Raw genomic sequence first — 15,517 nt, 5'->3', positions numbered from 1 at the left:
AAAAAGACGGCCGAACGTAGCAGAAAATTCCGGCTTCGCGCGTGCGCAGTGGGCCGGAATTTTCTGCTACCTTCGGCTCCTACTGCGCCTGCGCCGAGCCGTCTTGTTTAGCAAGCAGAAGGTAGCAGAAGATTCCGGTCTACTGCGCATGCACGAAGCCGGAATTTTCAGCTACCTTCGACACCTACTGCGCCTGCGCCCAGGACCAATAACATTTGAACTACTTTAGGCGTGCATGCGCCGTGGCCTGTCATTTTAACCTCAGTACAGAAAGCGAGCCTGTTATACTCGCGCTTGCGCATGGACATGTACAAATTTGCAAACCATTTAATTGACTCGGCGCTACTGCGCCTGCGCCAAGTCGTCTTTTTGGCGCAGGCGCAGTAGCGCCGAGTCAGTTAAATGGTTTGCAAATTTGTACATGTCCATGCGCAAGCGCGAGTATAACAGGCTCGCTTTCTGTACTGAGGTTAAAATGACAGGCCACGGCGCATGCACGCCTAAAGTAGCTCAAATCTTATTGGTCCTGGGCGCAGGCGCAGTAGGGGCCGAAGGTAGCAGAAAATTCCGGCTTCGTGCATGCGCAGTAGACCGGAATCTTCTGCTACCTTCTGCTTGCTAAACAAGACGGCTCGGCGCAGGCGCAGTAGGAGCCGAAGGTAGCAGAAAATTCCGGCCCACTGCGCATGCGCGAAGCCGAAATTTTCTGCTACCTTCGGCGCGTTCACGCTACTTGGGAATCCTCTGCGCCTGCGCCACCAACCCCCGGCAGAGCCAATGAGGAGCCGAGGTAGGTGACACACCTTCCACGTCACTACCGGAAGTGACGTGGGTAGCAAAATTTTCCGGGTAGCAGAAAATTCCGGAACACCGGTTCAGTCGTCGCCATTTTTCTCGGAAGTTGTCAGTAACGGCAGAGCGGGGGCCGGACGTCTGCGGTACCGGACCGGTAAGAACTGCGTACTTCTTAGTGACAGCGCGGGCTCTGCCGTAGGTCTCCTATGTGAGGAGGTCGCACTGTGTGGGTGTGGCCCCCGGAGACAGTCAGCAGGTTGGGGGCACTTACCGCCAGCGCTGCGGCTGGTGTCTGGGGATCGGTCACACTGTGGTGTCCATGTCTTCCAGAAGCCGCATGTGCGGTATAGAGTCTGTGTATAGTGTGTGTATGTATGTATAGTGTGTGTGTATGTATGTATAGTGTATGTATAGTGTGTGTGTATGTATAGTGTGTGTGTATGTATAGTGTGTGTGTATGTATAGTGTGTGTGTGTGTGTATATATGTGTGTGTATGTATAGTGTGTATGTATAGTGCGTGTGTATGTAGTGTTTGTGTGTATGTATAGTGTGTGTGTGTGTGTATATGTCTGTATAGTGTGTGTGTGTATAGTATGTGTATAGTGTGTATATATGTGTATAGTGTGTATATATGTGTATAGTATGTGTATGTGTATAGTGTGTGTGTATATGTGTATAGTGTGTGTGTATATGTGTATAGTGTGTGTGTGTATATGTGTATAGTGTGTGTGTATATGTGTATAGTGTGTGTGTATATGTGTATAGTGTGTGTGTATGTGTATAGTGTGTGTGTATGTGTATAGTGTGTGTGTGTATGTGTATAGTGTGTGTGTGTGTGTGTATAGTGTGTATGTGTATAGTGTGTGTGTATGTGTATAGTGTGTGTGTATGTGTATAGTGTGTGTGTGTGTGTGTGTATGTGTATAGTGTGTGTGTATGTGTATAGTGTGTGTGTATGTGTATAGTGTGTGTGTGTGTGTATGTGTATAGTGTGTGTGTGTGTCTATATGTGTATAGTGTGTGGTGTGTATATATGTGTTAGTGTGTGTTGTGTTATATATGTGTATTCGTGTGTGTGTGTGTATATATGTGTATAGTGTGTGTGTGTGTGTATATATGTGTATGTGTGTGGTGTGTATATATGTGTATAGTGTGTGTGTGTTATATATGTGTATAGTGTGTGTGTGTGTAATATGTGTATAGTGTGTGTGTGTGTATATATGTGTATAGTGTGTGTGTATATATGTGTATAGTGTGTGTGTGTATATATGTGTGTGTGTGTGTGTGTGTGTGTGTATATATGTGTGTGTGTGTGTGTGTGTGTGTATATATGTGTGTGTGTGTGTGTGTATATAATGTGTGTGTGTGTGTTATATCTGTGTGTGTGTATATATGTGTGTGTGTATATATATGTGTATAGTGTGTGTGTTGTGGTGTATATAGTGGTGTATAGTGTGGTGGTGTGTGGTATATATGTGTATAGTGTGTGTGTATATATGTGTATAGTGTGTGTGTTGTGTGTATATATGTGTGTGTGTGTGTGTGTGTGTGTATATATGTGTGTGTGTGTGTGTGTGTGTGTATATATGTGTGTGTGTGTGTGTGTATATATATGTGTGTGTGTGTGTATATATATGTGTGTGTGTATATATATGTGTGTGTGTATATATATGTGTATAGTGTGTGTGTGTGTGTGTATATATGTGTATAGTGTGTGTGTGTGTGTATATATGTGTATAGTGTGTGTGTGTGTATATATGTGTATAGTGTGTGTGTGTGTATAGTGTGTGTGTGTATATATATATGTGTATAGTGTGTGTGTGTGGTATATATATATGTGTATAGTGTGTGTGTGTGTGTATAGTGTGTGTGTGTGTGTATAGTGTGTGTGTGTGTGTATAGTGTGTGTGTGTAGTGTGTGTGTGTGTGTGTGTGTATAGTGTGTGTGTGTGTATAGTGTGTGTGTATAGTGTGTGTGTGTGTATAGTGTGTGTGTGTATAGTGTGTGTGTATATATGTGTATAGTGTGTGTGTATATATGTGTATAGTGTGTGTGTGTGTATAGTGTGTGTGTATATATGTGTATAGTGTGTGTGTATATGTGTGTGTATATGTATAGTGTATAGTGTGTGTGTGTGTGTGTATATATGTGTATAGTGTGTGTGTGTATATATGTGTATAGTGTGTGTGTGTGTGTATATATCTGTCCAGACCAAAAAAATAATACCCAGTACCCATTGGCTCCTGAACAAAAAAATTTAGTCGCCAAATCGAAACCGAATCCACATGTTGGCACTGTGACAGCGCTGCGCCGATCAGATCAGGTTGTTTTGATGCCCAAATTTTGATTCGGTTTCGACACCAGAAAAAAATATTGCGATTCTCAATACCGCTTGGAAACAAAAAAAAAGCTGCGTGCATTCCGCATTTTATGAAACGTTCGGCCCATAATGGTACAGTCCGATCCTATTTTTTGGGGTGACAAGGTGACTAAAAAATGGCGAATCGCGTTGTTACGGCGCTCACCGCATAGGAGATATTTTTTTATAATTTAATAGTTTGGACTTTCCGGACGCAGAGCTATGTAATGTTTATTTATTGTTTATATGTAAAATTGGGAAAGGGGGGATTTAAACTTAATATTCTAGTATTTGTTGCCACAGGCCCTCCTCCTCCCGTCTCTTCTTATTGGCGGCAGCAGCACAAGGGGGAGAGACTCGTCCTCCTCTGCACTGCTGAGAAGAACAGTCACTGTGTGCAGCATCTCGTCGGTGTACTGTGACGTCACTGTGTGCAGCATCTCGTCGGTGTACTGTGACGTCACTGTGTGCAGCATCTCGTCGGTGTACTGTGACGTCACTGTGGGCAGCATCTCGTCGGTGTACTGTGACGTCACTGTGGGCAGCTTCTCGTCGGTGTACTGTGACGTCACTGTGGGCAGCATCTCGTCGGTGTACTGTGACGTCACTGTGGGCAGCATCTCGTCGGTGTACTGTGACGTCACTGTGGGCAGCATCTCGTCGGTGTACTGTGACGTCACTGTGGGCAGCATCTCGTCGGTGTACTGTGACGTCACTGTGGGCAGCATCTCGTCGGTGTACTGTGACGTCACTGTGGGCAGCATCTCGTCGGTGTACTGTGACGTCACTGTGGGCAGCATCTCGTCGGTGTACTGTGACGTCACTGTGGGCAGCATCTCGTCGGTGTACTGTGACGTCACTGTGGGCAGCTTCTCGTCGGGGGACATCATCATTGTCGATGGTGCAGGCTCGCCTGCTCCAGGATTTTACTACCGCATAGTCTTCAGGCCTACTAGGCCTGAAGCTTATGGCGGTGATCGGCGGCGGGGCAGGGAACTATGCGCTCCTGTGCCCCGCGATTGTTTGGGTCGGCGTTGGGCACCCCAGCAATTATAATCCGCCACTTGGTCTGGGCGGCGCATTGCTTATGCCTATAGCAATGCGCCGCACAGACCTGTCAGTTACGAGAGGGAGCAGCGCCGGGCGGCCACAGCGCGTGTGAGTATAATGCTGCTGAGTAACTGACCATGGCAGACAGGACTTCAGTAGTGTCCTAGCTGCCATTGTAACCGATCGGAGTCCCAGCATTACACTGCTGGGACTCCGATCGGAACTGCTCACTGCCACCAATGATGGGGGGAGGGGGGGGGGGGAGGGCCCACTGCCCACTGCCCACTGCCCACCAATGATTTTAATATTGGGAAGGTGGGGGGGGGGGGGGCGCACTGCCCACCAATGCAAACATTGTAGAAAAATTCCCGGCACCCTACCTCTGACAGGGAGCTGCCGTCCGCGCAATTAACCCCTCAGGTGCCGCGGATGGCAGCGCCCTGTTAGAGCTGTGTCTCTATCACCATGGGAACACCTCGGGTTTAGAATATACCATCGGATCAGAGTTTTCTCCAATCCAATGGTACATTTTAACTTCAAGCATCCCTATCGCCATGGGAACGCCTCTCCACGCCCAGCTCGTCGCCGATCCACTGCTCCGGTAAACAAAGCCATCTCAGCCCTGCTACTTGCCCGCAGCAGGGCTAAGCTACGGAACAAACTACCTGCCCGGCGCCCGGAACTGCATGCCCCGGGCGACACGATTTCCACACCCCTGTGTGTGTGTATACAGTACAGACCAAAAGTCTGGACACACCTTCTCATTCAAAGAGTTTTCTTTATTTTCATGACTATGAAAATTGTAGATTCACATTGAAGGCATCAAAACTATGAATTATCACATGTGGAATTATATACATAACAAAAAGGTGTGAAACAACTGAAAATATGTCATATTCTAGGTTCTTCAAAGTAGCCACCTTTTGCTTTGATTACTGCTTTGCACACTCTTGGCATTCTCTTGATGAGCTTCAAGAGGTAGTCACCTGAAATGGTCTTCCAACAGTCTTGAAGGAGTTCCCAGAGATGCTTAGCACTTGTTGGCCCTTTTGCCTTCACTCTGCGGTCCAGCTCACCCCAAACCATCTCGATTGGGTTCAGGTCCGGTGACTGTGGAGGCCAGGACATCTGGCGCAGCACCCCATCACTCTCCTTCATGGTCAAATAGCCCTTACTTTCAAAGTTTTCCCAATTTTTCGGACTGACGGACCTTCATTTCTTAAAGTAATGATGGCCACTCGTTTTTCTTTACTTTGCTGCTTTTTCTTGCCATAATACAAATTCTAACAGTCTATTCAGTAGGACTATCAGCTGTGTATCCACCTGACTTCTCCACAACGCAACTGATGGTCCCAACCCCATTTATAAGGCAAGAAATCCCACTTATTAAACCTGACAGGGCACACCTGGGAAGTGAAAACCATTTCAGGTGACTACCTCTTGAAGCTCATCAAGAGAATGCCAAGAGTGTGCAAAGCAGTAATCAAAGCAAAAGGTGGCTACTTTGAAGAACCTAGAATATGACATATTTTCAGTTGTTTCACACTTTTTTGTTATGTATATAATTCCACATGTGATAATTCATAGTTTTGATGCCTTCAGTGTGAATCTACAATTTTCATAGTCATGAAAATAAAGAAAACTCTTTGAATGAGAAGGTGTGTCCAAACTTTTGGTCTGTACTCCAGCGTTTTTTAGTTGGCTTGATCAGGCAAACAGCAGCGTGTAATTATACCAGATACACACCTTATCCTGGGGGTTTCCTTCCTCTTGTGTCCCCCTTCCCTTGTCGTCCTGTCTGTTGTTGTCTGTAATATTGTTACTGCCTTATTTACAACCTCCGTAATAAAAATAATTGAACAACAAACTTTTGGTCTGTACTGTAACATACATACATAATGGCGGCACTGGGAAATAGATACTGGCGGGTGCTAGGTCCAGGGATATAGCTGCTTACCCCAAGTAGATAAAGATGAAAATCAGGCTCGAGAAAGGCTCTTTGTATGAGCTGAAACGTTGCCTTCCACATGGGTGAATAAACACCATTAGATTTTTTACTTGGAGTGCTGTCCGATTTTCATGTGTGTGTGTGTGTGTGTGTGTGTGTGTGTGTATGTGTATATATATATATATATATATATATATATATTGATGGTGATGCTAAAAAATGCGACAGATAAATAATTTCAGAACTTTTTCCACCTTTGATGTGACCTATAAACTGTACAACTCAACTGAAAAACAAACTGAAATCTTTTAGGTAGAGGGAAGAAAAAAATATAAAAGTAAAATAATGTGGTTGCATAAGTGTGCACACCCTTAAACTAATACTTTGTTGGAGCACCTTTTGATTTTATTCCAGCTCTCAGTCTATCAGCATGGCACATTTTGACTCTTCTTTGCAGAAACCCTCCAAATCTGTCAGATTGCGAGGGCATCTCCTGGGCACGGCCCTCTTCAGATCACCCCACAGATTTTAAATCGGATTCGGGTCTGGGCTCTGGCTGGGCCATTCCAAAATTGTAATCTTCTTCTGGTGAAGCCATTCCTTGGTTGATTTGGATGTATGCTTTGGGTCGTTGTCATGCTGAAAGATGTAGTTCCTCTTCATGTTCGGCTTTCTAGCAGAAGCCTGAAGGTTTTGTGCCAATATTGACTGGTATCTGGAACTGTTCATAATTCCCTCTAGCTTAACTAAGGCCCCAGTTCCAGCTGAAGAAGAACAGCCCCTTGGCATGATGCTGCCACCACCATGCTTCACTGTGGGGATGGGGTTCTTTTGGTGATGCGCAGTGTTGTTTTTGCCCCAAACATACCTTTTGGAATTATGGCCAAAAAGTTCAACCTTGGTTTCATCAGACCATCACACCTTTTCCCACATGCTTTTGGGAGACTTCAGATGAGTTTTTGCAAAATGTAGCCTGGCTTGGATGTTTTTCTTGGTAAGAAAAGGCTTTCGTCTTGCACTCTACCCCATAGCCCAGACATATGAAGAATATGGGAGATTGTTGTCACATGGACCACACAGCTAGGACTTGCCAGATATTCCTGCAGCTCCTTTAATGTTGCTGTAGGCCTCTTGGTCCCTCCCAGACCAGTTTTCTTCTCGTCTTTTCATCAACTTTGGAGGGACGTCCAGTTCTCGGTAATGTCCCTGTTGTGCCTTATTTTCTCCACTTGATGATGACTGTGTTCCATGATAGATCTAATGCCTTGGGAATTCTTTTGTACCCCCTCCTGACTGATACCTTCTAACAATGAGATCCCTCTGATGCTTTGGAAGCTCTCTGTGGACCGTGGCTTTTGCTGTGGGATGCGACTAAGAAAACTTCAGGAAAGGCCAACTAGAGCAGCTGAACTTTATTTGGGGTTAACTTTACATGATGGCCGGTGTATGCTGACTCTTTAACAGGATTGTGAATGTGATTGCTTAATTCTGAACACGGCTACATCCCCAGTTATAGGAGGGTGTGCATACTTATGCAACCACATTATTTATTTTTAATTTTTTTATTCCCTCCACCTAAGGCTGGGTTCACACCCTGTAAAACGCTCAAGGAGGAGAAACTAATGCTTCCCTATGGGAATGGTTCTCACCTGGGCGTTTTACAGCGCGTACGATTGCGCTGTAAAACGCCCGACACCCCAAGAAGTACATGAGCTTCTTTGGGGCATCTTGTCGCGCGTTCCCGTACATAGACTTTCGGGAACGCGCGACAATGGGCGTTCGCTTGTCTCTGTATGCGCGATTGCAAACGCCCGTACAATGGCGCATACAGAGCGCTCCTTTCAGAACGCTCAGGTCTGAACGCAGCGTAAAAGATTTCAGTTTGTTTTTCAATTGAGTGGTACAGTTTGTAGGTTACATTAAAGGTGGGAAAAGTTATGAAATGATTTATCTTTTTGTCTTTTTTTTTTTTTTACATCACAGAAAACTGACATTTTAACAGGGGTGTGTAGACTTTTTATATCCATTGTGTATATAGCGGTCTGGATTAGTGTCGGCGGAGGTCACGTGGTACTGGACTGTGTTGTGACCCTGTCGTCTTCTCATAGCCTCACGGTCTGGAGCAGAGAAGGCCTTTCTGCTCCTTCACGTAGATCAGGTGTGGTGTCTTCTGGTCCTGGAGGGATGCATGCTGTGTGACCATGTCCTGGTGCCCGTGCAGGGTGGTTTTTCATTACTGTGGTCCTCTTGGGGCACACTGCCCGGTTGACATTGTCTTGGTGTTGTGGCCTGGTCAGGCCTGTGGAGTCGGAGGCAATTTTGGGTACATAAGTCTGAGTCGGCAAAAATGAACAGACTCCGACTCCTACTAAATTTTAAATTGGAATAAAAAAAAAAATTAAAAAAGCAAGTTTAAATGTCCCAATTCACAAAAAGTTATAATTAATTACTTCTCTACTGTAAGAATAAAGGCCAATGCATGTTACCGCAAAACTAACTTGTTAAGTGACCGTGAAGAATCCTGCTTTTCATATGCGTCACTATACGGCAGTTAAAGGGCTTCTGTCACCCCCAAAACACAATTTGTAATATTTTTTTTTTGGGGCTTGTTAAAATCCTTATTTAACGACTATTCCCTATATAGGGCTCTTACCTTTTTTGTCTGTGGCTTTGTTCCCTTAAAAATCGATCTTTTAAAATATGTACCGTATTTTTCGCCCTATAAGACGCACCTGCCCATAAGACGCACCTGGTTTTAGAGGGTGAAAATAGGGAAAAAAAAGATTTTGGACAAAAGGTGTGTCAAAACTTTTTATAAATTAACAGACCAATATTTTAACAATGTAAACATTAACAGTAGTAACCAGCAGCATTAATAACCATCATTATTGACTTAAAGGGGTTAGCTGAACCCGGACATACCCTTATTTTCACCCCGGCAGCCCTCCTGAGCCTGGCATCGGAGCATCTCATGCTCCGATGCGCTCCCATGCCCTGCGCTAGATCGCGCAGGGCACGGGCTCTTGTGTTTACAATAACACACTGCCGGGCGGTAACTTCCGCCCAGCAGTGTGTTCGGTGACGTCACCGGCTCTGAGGGGCGGGCTTTAGCTCTGCCCTAGCCGTTTTACTGGCTAGGGCAGAGCCAAATCCCGCCCATCAGTGCCAGTGACGTCACCGGGGTTCCTGTCAGCCCCATAGAGAGCCCCGGTACGTCACTGGAACTCAGAAAAATGCCTTTGCCCTGCGCGATTTAGCGCAGGGCAAAGGAGAGCATCGGAGCATGAACTGCTCCGATGCTCATGTCAGGGGGGCTGCCGGGGTGAAAATGGAGGGATGTCCAGGTTCAGCTCTGAACCTGGACAACCCCTTTAAATGTCCAGGTACAGTACTCCCCTATTCATCAGGGAACCCCAAAAACTCCTCATCACTACTGTCCAGGTTAATCACACTCTGTGGCTCAGTATCGCTAGTATCGCTGCCTTCAGATTCGTCGTACAGCATATTGTCCTCAGTGCCATCCAAGGCATTGCTAATGCCACACTTTTTAAAGGATCTGACGACGATTTCATCGTTGACTGCCTGCCATGATGTTTTCACCCACTCACAGACTTGGGTGATGGTGGGCCTCTTCATCCGTCCAGTGGGAGTCAGGTCATGGTTCCCAGCTGCCATCCACTTGTTCCATTCCTCCCTCATGAACATTTTAAATGGCTTATTAATGGAAACGTCCAGAGGTTGTAGCTGGCTGGTAAGCCCCCCCAGGAATTACCGCCAGATGGGTGTTCACTTCCTTAAATCTCGTTTTTGTGGATTCGGTGATATGTGCCCGAAACTGGTCAAGCACTAGTAGGGCAGGTTTCTTCAGAAGTCCTCCAGTGCGTTTGGACCACACCTTTTCGATCCATACTTTCATGCCATTTTCGTCCATCCACCCTTTGTCGTGAACATGGACAATCACTCCTCGTGGGATCACCTCTTTTGGCATGGTCTTCCTTTTAAAAATCAGCATTGGTGGCAGTTTGGTGCCATCTGCGCAGCAGGACAAGACAACCGTATAATGCGTTTTCTCGTGTCCTGAGGTCTTCACAGTTATAGTTTTTGCGCCTCTCACATCGACGGTCCTATTCGATGGAACATCGAAGGTTAACGGAACTTCATCCATGTTCCCAATCTGGCCTATTTCATAGCCATGTTTCTTTCTTGAATCCAGGATGAATTTATGAAAAGAAAGAATCTTGGACTCATATTCTTTGGGCATTTTTTGTGCTATTCTTGTTTTGGTGCGCATAGCAAGGCCACATCTTCTCATGAATCTGTAGCACCATGATGCCGATCCAGTGAAGTCGTCAATGCCTTTCTCTGCAGCAAGACGTTTGGCTTCATAGATGATCATTTTTGTGGATACTGAGAAGCCGTTGTTCCTGTGACATGTGATCCACTCTTTCATGTCCACGTCTAGCTGTGGCCACTTTGCAGCACACCCACGAAGAGTGTGTTTACTTTTCTCCACTTTCTTCAACCGATCCTCTTGTTTCCTCCATGCACGAATCATCTTTTCAGTTGGAGGCGGCCCAAAATGTCTCTCCGCTGCCCTGTTTCCATGCTCTTTGGCGTATTTTATCACCTCTAGTTTAAAAGGAATTTTATAGGAAAGCCTTTTCTGCTTTGACATCGCTCAGAAATGTACGGTACAATATGCAGCAGGAGACTACGGTAATTTTCTGCAATAGAATACAGTAATGGAAGAACTGTTAGCACTACAATTATGGGGGTACTGTAGCTAAGAACATCAGTGGATGACAATGTTATTGGGGGGATCTGCCACTAACACAATGTTATGGGGCGATATGCTGCTGACATACAGTACTGTACTTGTTGGGAAAGGGGGGGATCCAATGACACTTTAAGGCGTCATGCAGACATCCATGGAGCATGGTCCGTGAAATCCCGTCCTGCTGAGTGCACGAAGGGCACAGCGTCATAGAAACCAATGACGCCATGCGCTTCGTGCACTCAGCAGGACGGCAAGCTGGTATATCATGGACAGTGCTCCACGGATGTCTGCATGATGCCTTAATAAGGGGGGTCACTTTATTAGGAAGTGGGCACTTTATTAACAGTGGGGTCCTTAGGGATGTCTTTCTGGCAGGGCACATCACTTTATTATTATGGGTGGCACTTTATTCACACTGCCATTCCTTAGGGATGTCTTTCAGCATTTTAAATATAAAGTGGGGGGAAGGAAATGTGCATAACGCTGCCTGCACAAACATTTCCGTACCGATGCTCCAGCGATCCTCTCCCGAGTCTGAGACGAGGGGCGGAGCAGACTTCCCTGTCACACATGCCAGCTCCGCCCCACGTCTTCCTGCTCCTGCGCTGCGACCTCCTCTCCAGTCTCCATTTCCTCCTACATACAGCGCGGGCCGGCCGGTCGATAAAACCCAGCACTTACTGAGGCCGGCCGGCCCGCCCGTACCAGGAACAGACATTTGCAGACACCCGCACCGCTTCCCGCCGCCTGCCTCCAGCTGCCCACCGCCTGCCTCCAGCTGCCCAACGCTCGCCTCCTGCTGCCCGCCGCTTGCAGGACATGTGAGCGCTGCGAGCGCTACAGACGGGTACCGTCCATGACACCATAAGCGCCGGATTTGCTTTTTCAGCCCAGATTTCACCTATATTCACCCCATAAGACGCACTAACTTCCCCCCCCATTTTGGGGGGGGGGGAGTGCGTCTTATAGGGCGAAAAATACGGTAAATCACTTCACTGCCAGCAAGTAGGGCGTCTACTTGCTGGTAGCCGCCGCAAAAAAACGCCCCCTCCTCCTGTTGATTGACAGGGCCAGCGAACGCTCTCCTCCTCCTCCGGGCCGTGTCAGCATTTCAAATCCCGCGCCTGTCTTCATTCGGCGCAGGCGCTCAGAGAGGGAGGCTCGCCTCCTCAGCACTCCCTCGGTGCGCCTGCGCCGATGACGTCTTCTCTTTCGGTTACGTCATCGGCGCAGGCGCACTGAGGGAGTGCTGAGGAGGCGAGCCTCCTTATCTCAGAGCGCCTGCGCCGAATGAAGATGGGCGCGGGATTTGAAATGCTGACAGGGCAGCCGGAGGAGGAGAGCGATCGCTGGCCCTGTCAATCAACAGGAGGAGAGGGCGGTTTTTTGCGGCGGCTACCAGCAAGAAGACGCCTGGTAGTGAAGTGATTTGCATATTTTAAAAGATCGATTGCCACAGACAAAGGTAAGAGCCCTATATAGGGAATAGTCGTTAAATAAGGATTTTAACAAGCCCCCCCCCCAAAAAAAAATTAGTTTTGGGGGTGACAGAAGCCCTTTTATGGAGCAGCAATACTTATACTTTCCATTGTGTTGTGTTCGGAAGTACCAAAAACTGAGGAGTCGGAGCATTTATCTACTTACTCCACAGCCCTGGGCCTGGTGGGTAGACGTGGTGGAGAACCCTGATGTGCATCACTATGTGAACTTTGCTCGACCCTTAGTTTCCACACTATGACGGAATCCATTAACGTCCCGTCCGTGGTGGCCGTGGTGTTATCCCCGGGGAAGGGGGCGATGTTTTACGGGCTGTAACGCTTGGTGTTTCTTTTAAACAGAGCCTGTGAACTCCAGAATCGGTTCCACCTTGTAGGGACTGTGCCCCCAAACATTGCCAGCTGTCTTCTCCTGAGGGCCAAGGTGGTGCACTATTGCTCCCAGCGCTTCTGGTTTGATGAGCTGTTCCTGAGATGTCAGAGAGATGGTGCACCGAATAGACCACTTTTTTGTTAAAGTACCATGTTTTGGGCGGTCTGCTGGTTTTGGAGACGCCTGTTAAGATTTTCTATGTGCGAATCTGTCCCAGCAGTGGTTCAGCCCCCGATTGTGGGTGGCTCTGCACCTTAGGTCCGGGGGTCACTCCATCTTCCACTACTTCACCCGCATCTCATTGTGGAGATGACTCCACACATGCCCATGTCTAGCATCATTGATGTGTCCTGTTGATGATTTAAAGGGGTTGTGGTGGTCCGTGCCATCTACTCAGATGAGCGCTGCAGCAGTGGCATGCAACTACTGAGACTAGTGATTGGCTGCAGCAGCCTTGTGGGTAGCCAGCATGTGATTGGCTGCAGGGAAGGAAGCGGACACCATTTCTTTGGAGAGCATCATTGTGGTGAAATGTTTGCGATGCTGGCAGTGTGACGCTGACGTACAGCACATGTAGCAGCGTATGACTGTGTGCACGGCTCCTGATCTTATACTTACACGTTTCTCCCTTTTCTGCAGGTGAGGATGTCGTTCGTCGTCCGGCTGCAGGGTCTTCCCGATGCCGCGGATTCCTTAGACATTCGGCGCTTCTTCTCTGGATTGAATATTCCCAGAAGAGGAGTATGTATTATGGGTGGAAAGTACGGTGAGGCATACATTATATTTGAAACGTATGAACATGCCCAGTATGCCTTGAACCTGTCAGGCCGTCCCCTGAAGGAGTCCTATGTCCATCTAAGATACAGCAATGAAGAGGAGATGAGACGTGCCCTGGAGATCTACCAGATGGGTCCACGTCTTTCAGTGGGCACATCGAATACCTCCGAAAAAAAGAAACCCTCAGGGTTTTCATACCTGTACGTATGCGGGCTGTCAAGCGATGCCACAAGACGGGATATCTGGGACTTCTTCAAGGGGTTCCTTATGGAAGCCATCTTGTATATAGAGTGTAGAAATAATCCCAAACTTAGAAAGGCCATTGTTAAGTTTGGAAAGGTGAGCGATGCCAGTGAAGCGGCGAAAATGAACATGCAGCCGCTCTGTTACTGCCCGGTAATGCTCAAGGTTTCTAATGAGGAGGAATGGACCTTCCATGGTGGAGATAAGGTTGCAAGGAGGCTGCGTTCATCTAGCCGATCCAGATCACCACTACCCAGGAGAAGCAGTTCTGAGTCGTCGCCCTACATACGTGACTTCTATGTGCATCTCATTAACCTGAGCTACAAGGCTGAGAAAAGCGACATCAGACATTTTTTTTATGGTTGTGACATGAAAGACTCGGACATTACCTTCCTCGTTGACAAAGAAGGTAAAAGGACAAGAGAAGGTTTTGTTCTGTTCACCACAGAAACCGATTATAGACGAGCAGTGTCCATGGATGGGGGGACTTTGAAGGGGCACTCCATCAGTGTAATGCCCATCCCCAAGAAGGCCATGTCTGAGTTAATCAGTCGTATGAAAGTCCGCACCTGTAAGGATTGCTCCGAGAAGAGCGTGTCTCCTCACCGACCCTCTGAGGAGAGAAAGTGCCTGTATCTGCGCAATTTTCCATCGGATGTCGCTAAAGCTGACATCCAAAAGTTCTTTACTGGGCAGCCTGTGAAGGAGGAGGACATTGTCCTGCTACGTGACAGCAGAGGGGTGGGCCTCGGAGAAGCCTTGGTGACATTCGCAGATGAAAGAGAGGCGTCTAACGCTGAAAGGCTAAATGATCAGACCTATCTGGGGCTAAAAATTGTGGTGAGCCGCATTACGGAGAAACAGCTGACGCCATTAAAGGAGGCCAACCAAGCCGAAATTGCCATAGTGTCTGAAGCAGACGATGCACCTGATGGAGTGGGCACCGACGGAGACTCCGCTGCGGCTACCACGTCTAATGATTCCCAAGCGGTGCAGCGTGCAGTCACTGAATCGGCACTCCCATCAGGATGGCATCATGTACCGGTAACCCCACTGATTCAGAACATTCCGAAGAGCGTGAACGGGTGTCATGAGGAACCAGCCTGCCAAGGTGATAAGACAGAGAATGGTGACGCAACAGTACTGTTTCTTAGGAACCTGCCCGTATCTGTCACTGCTGCTGAAATTTTAGACTTTTTCCACGACTACAAAGTGAGTTCTGTGAATCTCAGGAACATCGAACAAGGCGTTGCCACCGTGCGCATGCCAAACCAGGCGGAGGCAGAATCCGCCATAAAGGCCCTCAACAACCACGAACTGTGCCAAAAGCAGGTGTCCCTCACCTTAACATGAGTCCTGGAGATCGAGAAGTCCTGCCCCCGGGACTGTCCAAGGCTGATGTCCACCGATTGTCTTCTAATATCAATAAATGGCCTCATCAGGGCGAGATATCTGCCTCCTGTCATACATGAGCACCGTGAGGGCCCCCACAACTAGTGTGCAGGAGGAGCTGAGCAGATTATATATACACAACCTGTCACCATGTAATCTGCAGGCAGCGTGTTATAGAGCAGGAGGAGCTGAGCAGATTATATATAGAGAACCTGTCACCATGTAATCTGCAGGCAGCGTGTTATAGAGCAGGAGGAGCTGAGCAGATTACATGATGACAGGTTCTCTTTATATATAATCTGTTC

At 47.4% G+C, this 15,517-nt stretch overlaps 1 protein-coding gene across 1 annotated transcript; it reads left to right on the top strand.

Moving 5' to 3' along the window:
• Positions 1-836: 836 nt before the first annotated feature.
• On the top strand, positions 837-15,269 carry LOC122939853 (RNA-binding protein 12B-like). Its single transcript, XM_044296041.1, has 2 exons — positions 837-949; positions 13,440-15,269. The coding sequence occupies exon 2, from the start codon at positions 13,446-13,448 to the stop codon at positions 15,171-15,173; it is 1,728 nt and encodes a 575-aa protein (XP_044151976.1). The 5' UTR covers positions 837-949; positions 13,440-13,445; the 3' UTR covers positions 15,174-15,269.
• The last annotated feature ends 248 nt before the right edge of the window (positions 15,270-15,517 follow it).

This window comes from Bufo gargarizans, chromosome 6 (assembly GCF_014858855.1).
Source record: "Bufo gargarizans isolate SCDJY-AF-19 chromosome 6, ASM1485885v1, whole genome shotgun sequence".
NCBI classification, from domain to species: Eukaryota; Metazoa; Chordata; class Amphibia; order Anura; family Bufonidae; genus Bufo; species Bufo gargarizans.
The sequence above is the reverse complement of the archived record's forward strand: the minus strand, read 5'-3'. Positions and strand labels throughout refer to the sequence as shown.

Excerpts from the sequence above, each read along its gene's own strand:
- LOC122939853 (XM_044296041.1), top strand. The coding sequence starts at position 13,446 with ATGTCGTTCGTCGTCCGGCTGCAGGGTCTTCCCGATGCCGCGGATTCC.